The sequence below is a fragment of the Hypanus sabinus genome, chromosome 19 (assembly GCF_030144855.1).
Source record: "Hypanus sabinus isolate sHypSab1 chromosome 19, sHypSab1.hap1, whole genome shotgun sequence".
Lineage (NCBI taxonomy): Eukaryota > Metazoa > Chordata > Chondrichthyes > Myliobatiformes > Dasyatidae > Hypanus > Hypanus sabinus.
The window spans coordinates 34,910,713-34,927,318 of record NC_082724.1 but is presented as its reverse complement, the minus strand read 5'-3'; the positions used below and the strand labels follow the sequence as shown (position 1 = coordinate 34,927,318).

The window sequence follows — 16,606 nt, the reverse complement described above, 5'->3', positions numbered from 1 at the left end:
CCAATAACATCCACAATGTGTTCTCAATCTCAATTCGTTCAGTTAGGCTATTAAGTGTATGCCTCCTGTTGCATTGCCATTGACACTCGAAGCCCCATTCTCTGAAATTCACTGTCAAAGCTCATTTGTCTCTAGCTGTTCATCTTACACATTGCATTAAATCTGCTTTAACCAGAGATTTTACAACACCCTATGCTGGCATCAATCCCTGCAGTCTATTTATTTCTCATTTTTCATCTCTGCTGCATATAGGAGCATTTCTCTCTAATTAATTTTCCATATAAATGCAAATTGGTGCTGTGATGAGACAGACTTCTGAAGAAAACAGTTGTCTGACTCCTGATTTAGTGTTTTCTTATTAATAATGCATCACTGTTAGATTATCAATTAATGTAAGGCACAGAAATGCAAAATGTTAAATAGATAGTATGAGTAGCACTGTTGCATTGGTGAAATATATTTAAAAATATGATTGAAATCATATCTACTCAACGATATTGCATCTGCTGACTGATCTTATTTGTGTCTCTGAATTTTCATTAAGCAAAGATAACCGTGGTAAAGAGAGAAACCTCAACACATTTGTAACATGTCGAGTGAGATAACCGTGGATTCAGAGAATTTCATTTTCTCAGTTTTGTGCACCTATCACAATGGTTCATTTGTGCAGAAAAGGCCTCCAGCTCTGCTCAAAAGGAATTCCTCTTGGTGTCTTGGCCAATTCATTTGTTCCTCAGTCAACACTTTCGACGGTTATTCATTTAATTTGAACCATGCTCTGTAAAAAGAAAATCAATGACTCAACTTCAAGGTATTCTTCTGTATATGTTTGACTTCGGAATTTTCTTTAAGAGAAATAATAAATGACATACTGTATCTGTAAATACGTACCCTTCTCCCCCTCTGCCGGCTCCAAAGATCCCTAATCCAGTTTGAGCAATAGTATTTGGAAAGAAGCTAGAAGTTAATCTAATGCTGAAAACAGTAAATGAGGAAATGAGTAAAGGAAATGAGGCTCTTCCCTAGATAATATGAGGGAAAATCGGGAAAATGGCAAAAGGAAACAAATAAAAAGAAATGGAATACTGAGAAATATAATCAGATCGACCTCTAAGCAAAATAGATGACTTTGCAGTAAGCATTCTTTCTCTGTAAAATGTGATTATCACACAAAAAAAGTTTGTGTAGATGGTTAGGCACTTGTAAAATTCGGTCCCATAGAAGAGACTTTGGAAGAGACTTGAAATTTGGAAGCAGAATGCAAAGTATATGCCACTATTTCAAGCACTTGGCCCCTGAAATCAAAGAATAATTTCCATCCTTTAGTAGTGGGACCATTATTGCTGTAATAATGTGAAACTGATACTATGGAAAAAATGGCAAAGGAAGGCAATATGCCGTCTGTCGCTGGCACGTTAGTCCAGATTTGTAACTGCGGTTGATTCTTAATTACCCCACTCGATAATCCTAGCAAGTTACTCACTTCCCAAGTAAGAATGGATATCAAATATTGGCCATGGTGGTGACATCCACAGCGGTGAACAATTGATATAAACTGCAACATTGACTCAGAAGGACTGCTTTAGAGAGAAAAAAAAACATCTGAAGAACAGGATAAATTTGATGCAGACAAGTTGTCTTGTTGAAATCTGCTTTTGTGAAGAAGTAATCATAGAAATATAGCAAGTGTTGAAATGGGATTGTTACAGTGCACTTTGTATATTTGTCTAAAACTGAAGAGGGAGATTAAACAGCCTCTACTGGAAGGTGGGAGGTGGGGATGACTGAGCATTGTGCTTTCAGGCAGGAATTAATGAAATGGTAATTTAAACTACATTCTGTTCCCAGATCTGCCCAAAGTCAAAGGAAAATTGATCAGGTGGTTGGAGCTCTGCTTTTATAACTTAATAAGAGCACAAGACAATAGTAGGCCATTCAGCCCCTCAAGTCTGACCTGCCAGTCAACATGATCATGGCTGATCTGGACCCGCATCATCTCTTTATCTGTGCTAGTTCCCCAATCTTTAAGAAATTTATCTACTTATTAAGTGATCTAACTTCCTCAACATTTAAAAAGTGATGTTGAATAAACAACTCTGGGACAGTAAGACCTGTCACTCTGTTCCTAGTACCGCAGTGTTTTGGATTAGCTCAGATTATTTCTGGGATTTGTCAGTGTGCAGCAGTAACAGGTTGCATAGTACTGATGCAATGAGAGAATTTTAAATGTCATCATTTTAAATAGGAGTGGACTTGATGGGCCAAATTCTGCTTCTATATCTTATGTTTGTTTGGGTATGCAAAGTAACCATCTAATTGATAATTATTAATCTTTTTTTTATGTGTTTACAAGGTTTAGGGGTTTGTTTCCACTGCACTTGTGTTTGGTGCATTGTTAAAGAAATACCACCTGGAAACTTTCCCAGTTGGTAGTATTGTGTTCTTTGTGGTTTCAACAACTGACTGAACTTTACCTCCCAAATTCATTCTAATGACTTCAACTAAGTGGGGGAAGGAAACTGTGCAAGAAACAGGCACAATCATAGTGTTTATTGCAATCTTTTGTATAATAACTTTTTCTAGTTATTGTCATGCAGCAGTACAAGTAATCTCTTAATCTATTTGCTTATCTGTATGTAGTTCATACACAAGTGCCTTGCTCTCACATACAGAATTTTTCATGCATTAAATTGGATCAAATCAATTTCCAAATGCAGAACAATAATTTTAATAATGCATTCCATTGCTCTGTCTTTTTACCTTTTATAGATGGTGGAAGGTAGACACTGTCAAGTTAATCTCCTAGATGACAGAAAACTGGAGCTACTAGTTCAGGTAAGGAATTCTATGTCTGTTGGGTAGTCTTTTGAATCAAGCTTGATTTGCTTTACTCTGGCTTTGTGGGTACAGAAGCGACCAATGAGGCATTTGCAGGAACTGTAGACACCTACTTAAGGAGAAAGCGGTGAATGAAAGAACTGGTGTACAGGTATTGCATTCATTCTGTGTGCTCTTTCCACATGGATTCAGTTCCCAAGTGTTCAAAATATACCACCTCAGCTCTCAGTCATCACAGATCAGGCATTCCCAGAAGTCAGTGGGAAGACTTTTTTCAAGGTTGCCTTGGCATGTTAGTTGAACACATTTGTTGGTCTTCCTGAGTGCCCATTGCTGTAGCAAAGCTTGGAATAGAGTCATTTTCAGGATTCTGGTGTCAGGTCTGAGAACAACATGCTTTAACTGATAAATTCTGTTAAATTAGGAACTTACTGATCAGGATGTTGCCTTAGGTGGCGTACTTAAGCTTCCAGTAGGTTTTCAAGAATTTTGTGAAGGCAGCCTTTGGCTACTTGACAGAGATGGCCCATGTCGCAGAACCTTAGGAGGGCAGGGACCACTACTGTCCAGTCGACCATGAATTTTGTTCCAAATCAAGCGTGCACTTGATTAAAAGCTGTGCCAGTGCTTTGATGGCACTGGTGAATTTCACTGAGAGATAGCTCATAGGGTGGGGAAGTGGTCCATATTTTCATGAATCTTTATGATGCTGTAGGAACAAGTTAGTGTCTTGTGGATGCCTGTGTGCCTCAGTTTCTGAGGAGATGTTAGGTTGTGCATTGTGCAATAGAGATTTCAAAAGGAACGATCAGCGACAGTTGGAACGTTCTGTGTGCCACAGTACCTAAGGGGACATTGGATTGCTGGTAGTGAGAGACTGATCTCAAAAGAAGCAAGTGGGGACAGTCCGCACGTTCTGCATGCCACATTTCCTGTGGAGATGTTATGTTCTACATAATTAGGCACTTGGCAAAAGCCAACAAAAAGAAGCATGGTTTATGTAGAGTGGCTATAGTGAGACCGGCCATTGTTTGAGTGGGCAAATGTTAGAATAGGGAGTGGAAGCTTTGACTTAAGAGGCTTAGACAAGAAGGGGTGAAGGCTGTAGATAGATTTATTTTGTTTAATTTTTCAGTTAGAGCAGTGGTAATGCCAGACAGATAGTGAAATGCTCTTCCTGCGGGATGTGGAAAAGGCAGGGCGATCTCCAGTATCTCTGATGACTACATTGCGAGAATTGCATCTAGCTGTAGATGGTTTACAGACCATGTTAAGGAATCCTGAAAAGTGAGTTCAGGAGGTTGGGTGCAAAGTTTAACGACGGGACCTCAAGAGTTGTGATCTCAGGATTGCTATCCGTGACATGTGCTCATGAGGCCAGAAACAGGAAGATAATACAATTTAGCACATGGCGAAGGAGATGGTGCAGGAGGGAGAGCTTCAGATCTTTGGATCATTGGTCTCTCTTCCAGGGAAAGTGGAACCTGTACAGATGGGATGGTTTTCAGCTGAACTGGAGGGGGATTAATATTTCTTGCGAGAAGGTTTGTTAGTGCTGCACGGAGTGGGGGTGGGGGGACTAGAACCAGAGGTCAAGAGGACATAGTGGGAGTGGCCATGGTGGGACTAATGTTCTGAGTGGTGTATATTTCAATGCAATGAGTACTGTAGGAAAGCTGGATGAACTTGGGGGATAGATCAGCAACACGACTTTGCAGCCATTAGTGATACAGTGCCGGGAGGGAATTATTGGCAGCTCAGTGTTCCAGGGTTATGAGTTTTAGATGTGATAGAATGGGAGAGAGAACAGGGGTAGAGGTGGTATTACTAGTCTGAAAAAATGTCATGGCAGTGCTCAGACAGGCTGGAGAGCTTGTATACTGAGGCTAAATGGTTGGAACTGAGGAATAAGAAAGGGATGGCCAGGTTAAGGGGGTTATATTAAACGCCACTGAATAGACAGTGGGATTTAGAGGAGCACATTTGTAGAGAGATCGCAAAGTGTTGCTAGAAGCATAAGGTGGTGATAGTCAATGATTTTAACTTTTCACTTATTGACTGGGACTCCAACACTGTAAAAGGACTGGATGGATTAGAGTTTGTCAAAAGTTTCTTTAATCAATACATAGAGTTCCCAACTATACAGTGTGAGACATTAGATATCCTATTAGGGAATGAGACAGGGAAGGTGACAGAAGTTTGTGTGATCATCATAATGTCATTAGTTTCTGAATAATTATGAAGAAGGATAGGTTTGGTCTTCAAGTTGACATAAAATGGCGAAAGGCCGATTTTGATGGTATCAGAAAGGATCTGGCAAGTGTGGATTGGGACAGGTTGTTTTCTGGCTAGTAATTGGGAGGCCTTCAAAGGTGAAATTTTGAGTGTACAGAGAATGTATCTTCCTGTTAGAATAAAATGCAAGGGCAACAGGTTTAGGGAACCTTGATTTTTGAGAAATATTGAGACCCTGGTTAAGAAGGAGGAGGGGATACATAACAGGTATAGGCAGGAAGGAACAAATGAAGTACTTGAGTACAAGAAATGCAAAAGAGCACATAAAAAGGAAATCAGGAGGCCTAAAAGAAGGCATAAGGCTGCTCCAGCAGACATGTGAAGGAGAATCCCATGAGCTTCTACAGATATATTAATTGATAAAGGATAGCAAGGGACAGAATTAGTCCTCTTGAAGATTATCATTAGTGGGTAAGTGATTGAAAGTTTTTCTGAGGGATCAGACTTATAAATATTTGGATAGAAGGGGTTTGGTTAGGGATAGTCAACATGGCTTTGTGCATGGTAGGTTGTGTCTAACCAATCTTAATAGTGTTTTTGAGGAAGTTACCAGGAAAATTGATGAAGGCAATGCAGTGGATGTTGTCTACATGGCTTTAGCCGTGCCTTTGACAAGGTCCTGCATGGGAGGTTGGTCAGGAAGGTTCAGTCGCTCAGCATTCAGGAGAAATGTGTATTAGACAGTAGCTTCACGGGAGAAGCCAGAGACTGGTGGTAGATGGTTGCCTCTCTGACTGGACGCCTGTGACAAGTGGCGTGCCCCAAGCAAACATGCTGGGTCTGTTTTTGTTTGTCATCTATATTAGTGACCTGGATGTTAAGGTGGTAAACTAGATGAGCAAATTTGCAGATAACACTAAGATTGGAGGCATAGTGGATGTTGAGGAAGACCATTAAAGCTTGCTGCTGGATCTGGACCAGCTAGAAAAATGTGCTGAAAAATGGCAGAAGGAATTTAATGCAGACATGAGTGAGCTGTTGCACTTTGAAGGAACAAACCAGGGTTAGACTTGCATGTTGACCAGTAGGGCACTGAGGAGTGTGGTAGAACAGATCTGGAATTCAGATCAATAATTCCTTGAAAATGGTGTCACATGTACATATGGTTGTAAAAAGAGCTTTTGGCACATTGATTTCATAAATCAAAGTATTGAGTACAGGAGTTGAAAAGTTATTTTGAAGTTGTACAAGTTGTTGTCGAAGCCTAATTTGGAGTATTGTCTGCAGTTTTAGTAGGAAAGATCTTTATAAGATTGAAAGAGTGCAGAAAAAATTTACAAAGATGTTGCCAGTATGTGAGAGCTTGAGTTACAGGGAAAGGTTGAAAGGATTAGGACTTCATTTCCTAGAGTAGTGGTCGCCAACCCATCGATCGCAATCGACTGGTCAACCTTTGAGACTTTCCCAGTAGATCCCGAAAAAAAAAGAAAAGAAATACACACATACTGTTGAGATTGTTTCTGGGTTGCGGGGTTTTAGTTCTGTTCTTTCTGCCCACTGTGCATGCGTGTAGCTCCCCCGCACTACACAGTGTACTTCAGTGGTCCCCAACCACCGGGCCACGAGGAAATGATCTGAGTCAGCTGCACCTTTCCTCATTCCCTGTCACGCCCACTGTTGAACTTGAATGCACGCATGGTCATCAGTTGTGTAAATGCCGTGATACCCTCGTGTCTAATGAGGCAATGAAGCCCTCAAAACTGCTTCAGCACCTTGAGTCCAAGCACCCTGCAGTTAGAGACAAACCTGTTGAGTTTTTTGAGCGGAAAAAGCGTGAGCAAGCGGGACAGCAGCTAAGTGCCGAGAGCCACGAAATGTAAATTGCGGAATAGACGAGACATAAGGAACCCCCTTCGAGTATTGCTGTATTCCGGTCGTGTTTAACACCTCCCCCACCCCCCACGCCCCCGTCGGCTGGTCCACTGTGCAAAAAAGGTTGGGTACCCCTGGTGTTTATTCATTATTTCTACTTCCAGGTTGCGGGATTATACTTCTGGTCTTTTCCGCCCAGTGTGCATGTGTGTAACTAATCGATCTGGGGTCGATCTTGCCTTTCACTAAGGCCGAGATAGGGGATCTTGGGCTTAAAAAGGTTGGTGACCACTACCCTAGAGTGTAGGAAAATGAGGGAGATTTGATAGAGGTATACAAAATTAAGGGGGTATTATAGATAGGGTAAACATAAGCGGGCTATTCCCACTGAGGTTGGGTGAGACTAGAACTAGAGGTCATGGGTTAAGGATGAAAGGTTAAAAACGTAAGGGGAACATGAGGGAGAACACCTTCACTCTGAGAGTGGTGAGTGTGCGGAAGTGGTGGATGCAGGTTTGATTTCAACATTGAAGAGAAATTTGGATAGGTTCATGGATGGGAAGGGTACCAAGGGTTATAGTCCGGGTGCAGGTTGATGGGACTAGGCAGAATAATAATTTGCTATGGACTGGATGAGCCACGGGGCCTGTTTCTGAGCTGTATAGCGTTCTATGACTCCGTTGAAAGTAAGGCCCAAACTATCAGTTGTTTCATTGAACAAGTCAACAATGGCTTGGCTATCTGCATCCAAATGCACACCAACCCAAGTGTCATCTGCATTCTGCAGCCCAGTTGCTGGTGTTTGACTCTGGAGTGTTGTCACTGCTGGTTAAGTTTCCCATTAGCTCTGCTCCCACAGGCAGCTTGTTGGAAGTGAGAAAATTAGGGATGAGTATTTATGTACTCGTCACATAGCTTGCTGCCATTTCAACCCTTATGTTGGGATCGTGGCTTGTTGTCAACATGAAGCAAATGTAAAACGAGTATGATTTTTTCCGAGGACTGCCATTTTTAAAAACTGGGTTTAGTTTATTAGTATTATTGTCACTTATTCCATGATACAGTGAAAAGCTTGTCTTGCATACTGTTCATAGATCAAATCATTATACAGTGCATTGAGAGGGAAGAAGGTAAACAATTACATTGCAGAATGAGGTGTTAAACAGTTAAACAATAAAGTGCAAGGTCATAACGAGATAGATTGTTCAGGGAAAAGTCCTTCTTATTGGACAAGAGATTAATTCAAGAGCCTGATAACAGTAGGATCAAAGCTGTCCTTGAGCCTGGTGGTCCGCGGTTTCAGGCTTTTTATATCTTCTGCCTGATGGGAGAAGGGAGAAGAGAGTATGTCCAAGGTGTGTGAGGCCCTTCGTTATGCTAGTTGCTTTTCTGTGGTGGCGACAAGTATAGACAGGGTGTATAATGGGAAGCATGGTTTCTCTGATGAATTAGGCTTGGTATACCGTCTGCTCTGTACCTGTTCTGCCTTCACATACTGAGCAGTTGCCATGCCAGGCCTACTCAGCATCCATATAGAATGGATATTACATTATAGATAATGTATCAATTAAAAATGAGTAAGGGACATTCTAAATTTCTTTAGCCTCCTGAGGAGATGGTCATTGGAGAGCTTTCTTGACCATGAAATCAACATGATTGGAACAAGACAGGCTATTGGTGACGTTCATGCCTTGGAGCTTGAAGCTCTCAACCTCATCAACAATATTTATTTAGACCAACCTGAGGTCAGTGACTCGGGTTCCACATCTCCCCCAGATTGATGGAGTTACTGGCTAATACTAGGCCAATCCACTCTAAATGAAATTCAAAACATACTATTACATTTGCACTTCTTTCATAATGGTTATCCAAGATTCAGCCATATTTAAGGTTAGAGCATAGAGCACAGTCATGAAGGATACAGATGGAACCGTACAATGACACAGCAAGATTGTTTTAGAGCCACAAAGAAATCCATATTTTTTAAAAAATCAAAATTTATGCAGTAGATGTACACAACAAATTAAGGATCGAGGATTTATATGTCAAGTAATGGACTTAAATGTGCACTCCTTGGGTCCTTTGTGTTTGATTTCAGCCAAGGATTATTTATAAATATTATACCAGGTAATGGAGACTTCCATCAAGATGAATCAGCACTATGACAGCCCTACGTACATTGCCAAAATGCCCTACAGTAACATTAAATGCTGATATTTCTGAGTTACAAGTCCATTGCATGACAACAGTATTTTAAATGCTGTTATTAGTGCGTTTTAATCAAGTTATTAACAGAACAAATCAAGGTTATTTCCTGAAATGGAATTTTGCAACACTTGAGTTGTCATCGAGTCATACCTATCCAACCTCATTTCTGACCAGTAATGAAAATCAGAGAACTGCAGATGCTAGAACTCTAATGAATGGTCTTTGACCTGAGCTGCTAACTCTTATGTTCTGTCTATAGATGTAGTAATTTCTGTTACTTTAATCTCCCCGTAATATTGGCCAATTATAGAAAAGCTTTGCAAGAGACAGCATTTCAGATTTGCCAAGTCAAGGCAGCAGTGGATGGAAGCAAATCTGTCTTCAGAGGACAAAGAATGATTTAATAGTGATATTAGTTTATTTCCTGGAGAATTTTTGATTTATTATACAGCTGATCCTTGGATCTTTGGAGCCAATAGATAAATATCTTGCATGCCCAAGACCAGAGAGGATTCATTCCTGCATTGCGTCAATTGGATCTGTGTGGATTTCTGCAATCAGTCGAAGGAAAACCTCAGTTTAATTTTTGGAGCATTTTCAAAGTTGATGCTGCAAATAGAAAACAACTTATTACAATTGAGGAACAGAATTAAAACTTAATTGAATAAAAAGGAAAGCAAGTAGAATAATTGGTTCTATTTTAACATCATAAAATTGCAGTTTTAATATTTCAATTTTGTATCAAAAGGATCTTTCAGACTAATAATATTTATTCAGTCAAAGTCAAAGTGCATTTATTATCAAAGTATGCGTGCAGAATACAACCCTGAGATGTGTCTTTCCACGGACAGCCATGAAACAAAGGAACACCATGGAATCTGTTCAGTGAAAACAGCAAACACCCAAAGTGCTTTTAAAAAAAAAAAGAACAAATCATGCAAACAGCAAAGCATGAGTGAATAGCAGAATAGAAACATCAATTTGTTAGCGCTCAAGATGTTTAGGGTCTTGTCTGTTTAATTCCCATTAAATTTTGCATAGCATATTGCTTTTGGTAAGAGATGGAAATATTTTAAGTCCAGCAAAACAGATCAAATAGCAATGATCATCCACCTAACCCAGGTGTGAAATTGGATCGCTCTAAGAGCCAAGCCAATTTGTAGAGGTCAAGAACAGTTTTGGGCTGGGTGTTGAGGCCCAGAGTGAGTAGCTGGGCCATGTGGCCTAGGCCCAGAGCATTTCACTGTGGTGGAGCCTGGGTCTTAATGCGAGGCAAGATGCACTGTTTCGACAATTCAAACACTGGCGCAGGTAGACTGGAAAGGCAGGGTGTCAGGACCAGAGACAACAGTCTAGCCGATTTTGCTCGCTCTCTCGTGATGTTCACTCCTCTTTCCATGATGCTGAGGCTATGAGACGGCCCCGGCTGCTGTGCTTTGTGTCTGTGAGCTTTGCAGCAATCTGGCCCGCTTACGTGATGAACTGGGACAGAGGCTTGGGCCTAGGCCAGCCTGCTCCGAGGATTCCGATGGAAAGACTCAACTTGGTTTGGAATGCTTTTGCTCGCTCCTATTGTTTGCATGATTTGTGTATTTCTCTCTTCTGTGCATTGGGTGTTGGTCTTTTTTTTAATTAGTTTCTTTCAGGTTTCTTGCTTTGTGGCTGCCTGTAAGCAGACAAGTCTCAAGGTTGTATAACTTATACATTCTTTGATAATAAATGTATTTGAATCTTTGATTGGTACAGTTTGATCAAGTGGTTTTAGTCATGTTAGTTAAGGGGATCTCAAATCAGGAACAGGAAGTGGAAGAGAGTAAGAAAGGAGACAGAAAAGAAATCAACATCAAAATACCATAGGTGCTGAAAATCTGAAATTAAAAAAAAAGCTGTAAACACTCAGGAAGTCATTCGGCATCTGTGGAAAGAGAAGCAAATTTAACATTTCAACTTGAAAACTCTCTGTCAGAACAAAAATGTTAATTATGTTTTTCTTTCCAAAGAAATTTTTAAACAGATCTAATTTTAAATATCTCCAACAAAAGTTGGATGTTGTGGGAATAGGATACAGCAATATAGATGTTAAGCTTCTGTGCCAGAGACACTGCCTTGCATTAATTAAAACAATATTGTCAAATAAAAGGAGACTTGGGTCTAAATGGAAATGCACAAATTGTTGTGTTTGGTGTGTGTCTTTGTTTCCAATATTACAACATTGTCTGTGGAATAGAATTGAATGGGACAACTGGGGAGAGATATTTGCTGCTTTTAAGAAGCAATGTACACTAAACAACAATGGTAGGATCTTTATATTTAACTGCCTGTGCTTGTCTGAAATGACAGTTTAATTTCTGCAGAATAAACAGTAACATCCAGTCCAATGTCTGATGGATAGAATCCAGAGACATTTTTTGGGCAACAAACAATCTGCTGGGGGTACGTAGAAGGTCACGCAGCATCTGTGGGTCGAAAGGAATTGTCAACATTGTGGGTTGAAAGACTCAATCAGGAATAATTCCTTTTGGAACACTACAACACAGAAACAGGCAACTTTGACCCATCTCGTCCATAGCAAAACATTAATCAGCCTGCACCCAGACCAGATCCCTGCATACCCCTCCCACCTGTGTACCTATCCAAATTTCTCTTAAATGTTGCAATTGGACCCATATCCTCCACTTAAACTGTCAGCTTGTTCCTCACTCTCACCACCCTCTGAGTGAATTCCCCCCCCCCATGTTCCCCTTAAATGTTTCACCTTTCACCCTTAACCCAGGGCTTCCAGTTGTAGTCTCACCCAACCTCAGTGGAAAAAGCCTGCTTGCATTTAACCAATCTATCCACCTCTGTCAAATCTCCCCTTAATCTTCTGTGTTCTAGGGAATAATTTCTAACCTACTCAGCCTTTCCCTGTAACTCAGGTCCTCAAGTCCTGGCAACCTCCTTGAAAATTTTCTTTGCACTCTCCTAATCTTTCTTGCATCTTTCTTGTAAGTAGGTGACCAAATCTGAACACAATACTCATCCATGTCCTATACAATTTCAACATAATATCCAAACTTCTGTACTCTTGTATATTGATTTATGAAGGCCATTTTCATCCCAATGGCGCTTGTTGTCCCACTGAGTTCCTCTGGTAGATTGTTGCTCCAGATTCCAGCATCTGCTGTCCCTTGTCTCCAAAGGTTTTGTCTTTAAACTTTTAGATGTTGCGGTCAACTTCAACTACTCTGATTTTTCAATCACATTTCAAAATAGTGCAACAGGCCTTTAATACTGTGAACCTTCATTGGCCAACAGCGCTAATAACTTTTCCAGATCAGAATGAGATGAACCTGCAGTTCTTCACTATGAATTATAGCTACTATAAGGTTTGCTTATTCGAGTACCTCCTTGTCCCTTTGCAGCTTAGAATTGGGTTCTGCTTTTGTTCCTCTATAATTTTTGGTTTTCGCTCAGAATGCTTCCTGCCCCTTCTGGCACTGATATGTACAGACCTGGAGACGCAACTTAAATCTTTCACTAACATTGTTAGGATATCTGATGGGGGGAAATGTGAAATGTACAGTATGTTGAACAATTTGAAATACTTAAAGAAGAAACGCAGCTCCTAACAAGCCAACAGACCAAGATGGACAGAAGAGATTCACCCTCTTTGCATTAACAGCTTTTCTTGTTGGCTGGCATCTTTATTTGCTCAGCCTGAGCATTGGACAAAGTTTCCACACTACATCTGATTTGAGCTGGCTTGGAGTCTGATCCAGCTTTCCCACCGGCGTCAGTCACTTATCAACCTATAATGATCTGCCTGTTCTATATATATATATTATACAGCTGTGCTTGAGTGTCGAGGACCTGAATTCTTTCAGGTCTTACCGCTTATATTTGACAGAGCGACAAGCTGTTATCAGCTCTTTAGTTAGACTGAGAATGCCACAAAAGAGGTTGATTAAACTCTTCTCATACTAACAAAACAAAGTGTTGACAGTCCCCATTTTAGAACTGACAGCCACACTACCATTAATTTTTATTTGCACAAGTTATGCTAATGACAACTGCCTAAAACAATGTACAACTTTCACCTTCTATTGCCTAGAAGAGAAAAATGATTATGCTACTTGGCCACAGGACAGGTTCACTTTTCTAACTCCTTCCAATTTGCAATGGTTCCTATGCCAATGAGAGAGAGGGGAGAGGGGGGAAGAAGGGAAGGAAGAAGAAAGAAAGAAATGGGGAAACTGAAATCAGTTTGTCCTGGACGATCCTTGAAGTCTCTTCAAAAAGGATTCCAAGATTTTTATCATTTCACCCTACTTTGAGATCTTTTGCATAATTGACCAAGACTATCACTAAATTAAGGCCCACAAATAAGAGTGAAGTATCAAATAATTATGTTTTTTTATCATAGAAAAAATGAGGAAAGCTCACATTGAAGGAGAGGGAATAAGCTTCATGTTTTAGTGAGACATGAAGACAACAATTATAGAGCTTAATGCAATGGAAAAAGTGACTTAATTTCCTTGCTGTTCCCAAGTTCTATTAATTTTATTGTGTGTTTTTTTTTTAGCCAAAGCTTCTATCCAGGGAACTGCTAGATCTGGTGGCATCTCATTTTAACCTCAAAGAAAAGGAATACTTTGGCATCACTTTTATTGACGACACGTAAGTAAAACATACTAAACCTAAAGGTAGCTTTGCAGTGTGATGCAGGAATAGCCAAATACATATTACATATTGATTATTTTGCATAGTTCACAGCTGAAAATAATTCATTTAGAAAATCAACAACAGTAAATCCTTATCAGTGCTCACAGGAGTCACATTGTCATTAAACAAAGTTTTACAAGTTACAATATAAAAGCACATCTATCATTATACAGGATTTGTAGAAGTCAGTGTTGTTAGCTTGAAACAAGTAATCCTACTGTATTGCTCTACAGCAAAAAGGATATTGTTTTCATAAGCATTGCCTATCTTATCAAAATGTCAAGAAATGATGTCATGCGTAACCAATTTATAAAAGCTACTTTTTTAATCTTATCAGACTGTTCATGAAAGCCTTGTCACTTGTATAGAATAAGCTTCCTCAGTGTGCTACTGGAGTTTTAACCCTTACTGATGTTGGCACAGTTCATCATGGAATCAGTGTTCTAATAAACTCAATGTTGCATATTTCCTAGAATATAGAGTATGATGCCTTGGTTAGAATCAGATTGTCTAATTTGTTACAAAACGGCATTCAATAGGCAGACACATAGGTTCGAGTTACGCTGGGCATCATCTGAGTGAAAGGATTAGTGTAAATTCAGCTGGTATCCACAGAAAGTGTGGAGAAGAGGTCGGGAGTCTTTCAGCAGGCAGTGTTGATTCAATGTCTTGTTGCCACTGAGCCAAGTTCCAGCTAATACAGTCCTAATCATATCTGAGCATGCAATCAACAACAGGAGTTGGCCACTCCATACCATCGCTACAGGTATTCCAATTTATTATTTACTAGTTAATTGCTGGTTGATTCTAATGACTGCTTCCCATAACTATGATTGCTTTCACTTTTCTGGATTACTTCCCATTGCTGAAGTCTAAGGGAGAGATGTGTGAAGTTTTGAATGCTAGTCAAGGACTGCATTTACAAAGGTGTGGAAAAGGATGCTGGAATTCTTGTCAAGATTTGTAGCTGTGTTAAAGTCACCTTCTGATCCATTGGCTGTTCCCAGGGATGCATATTGAGACAAACGTCATGTCTACTCAATTCGATGGAAGTCGTACTTTGGTGTACTCGGAATGTGTTGGTCTTCTAGTGCAGTGAGAAGTCCGTAAGGGACTGTTGCTGACTGATACGTTTCAGCTTACAGTCGCTCATGTTGGAGGATGCATGAACTAGATGCCACTATGAATGTAAACAATTTGTGAAATTTTCACAGCAAATATATATATATAGATAGAACATTAGGAATATAGACACAGATATATACAGTAGATGTCTCCATGTCTGTGACTAACGTTTTTGAAATAAAAAAAGAAATTAGGTGTAGTTCTTCAGCAACATGACACACAAGTCAGGCAGCATCTGTGGAGGGGAATCAGCAGTCGATATTTTGGGCCAAGACTGACAATGGAGAGAGAAAGCTGTTCTTAAAAAATTGGGGGTGCATCTTCAGGCTCCTGTGTCTCCTCCCTGTTGGTAATAATGAGAAGAGGGCATACCCTGGACCGTGAGGGTCCTTAACTTACAGTATTTATTTATTGAGATTCAGTGTGGAATAGGCCCGTCCCTCCCTTCAAGCCACGCCATCGAGCAATTCTCCCCAATTTAATGCTAGCCTTATCGCGGGACAATTTACAATGGCCAAGTCGACTATCAACCGGCATGTCTTTGGACTGTGGGAGGAAACCGGAGCACCCAGACGAAACCCACATGGTCACAGGAAAATGTACGAACTCCATAAGACCCTAAGGTATAGGAGTAGAAGTGGGCCATTCGGCCCATCGAGTCTACTCTGCCATTCAATCTTGGGCTGATTCAGTTCTTCCAGTCATCCCCATTCCCCTGCCTTCACTCCATACCCTTTGATGCCCTGGTTAATCAAGAACCTCTCTATCTCTGCCTTAAATACACCCAATGACTTGGCCTCCACAGCCGCTCGTGGTAACAGATTCCACAGATTTACCACCCTCTGACTTAAATAATTTCTCCGCATCTTAGTCCTAAGAGGACATCCTTCAATCCTGAAGTCGTGCCCTCTCGTCCCAGACTCCTGTACCATGGGAAATAACTTTGCCATATCAAATCTGTTCAGGACTTTTAACATTTGGAATGTTTCTATGAGATCCCCCCTCATTCTCCTGAACTCCAGGGAATATAGCCTAAGAGGTGCCAGACATTCCTCATACGGTAACCCCTTTATTCCTGAAATCATTCTCATGAATCTTCTCTGAACCCTTTCCCAATGTCAGTATATCCTTTCTAAAATAAGGAGCACACAATACTCCCAAGTATGGTCTCGTGAGTGCCTTATAGAGCCTCAACATCATATTCCTGCTCTTATAATCTACACCTCTAGAAATGAATGCCAATATTACGTTCACCTTTTTCACAACCGACTCAACCTGGAGGTTAACCTTTAGGGTATCTTGCACAAGGATTCCCAAGTTCCTTTGTATCTCTGCATTTTGAATTCTCTTCCCATCTAAATAACAGTCTGCCCATGTATTTCTTCCACCAAAGTGCATGACCATACACTTTACAACATTGTATTTCATTTGCCACTTCTTTGCCCATTCCTCTAAACTATCTAAGTCTCTCTGCAGGCTCTCTGTTTCCTCAACACTACTCGCTCCTCCACCTATCTTTGTACCATCAGCAAATCCATTAATACCATAGTCCAAATCATTGACATCACTAAAAAGCAGTAGTCCCAACACCAATCCCTGTGGAACTCCACTGGTAACAGCCAGC

The 16,606-nt window shown here is 40.4% G+C and overlaps 1 protein-coding gene and 1 long non-coding RNA gene across 10 annotated transcripts in view; one reads left to right on the top strand and one right to left on the bottom strand.

Annotated features, from left to right (window-relative positions):
* The window catches only part of frmd4bb (FERM domain containing 4Bb), a 317,520-nt gene that overhangs the window by 145,806 nt on the left and 155,108 nt on the right, over positions 1–16,606 (top strand). For both annotated transcript variants that reach the window (XM_059944312.1, XM_059944313.1), the window contains exons 2-3: positions 2,770–2,835; positions 13,718–13,812. In XM_059944312.1, the coding sequence (XP_059800295.1) occupies positions 2,770–2,835; positions 13,718–13,812 (161 nt within the window). The remainder of the gene's footprint in view (positions 1–2,769; positions 2,836–13,717; positions 13,813–16,606) is intronic.
* LOC132377875 (uncharacterized) overlaps positions 7,955–16,606 on the bottom strand; it is a 66,851-nt gene continuing 58,199 nt past the window's right edge. For 7 of the 8 annotated variants that reach the window (XR_009506816.1, XR_009506821.1, XR_009506817.1 and 4 more), the window contains exon 5: positions 7,955–9,762. This is a non-coding gene — a long non-coding RNA (uncharacterized LOC132377875). Of the gene's footprint in view, positions 9,763–11,005; positions 11,069–16,606 lie in introns of all 8 variants that reach the window. The other variant, XR_009506820.1, reaches the window with a different exon arrangement.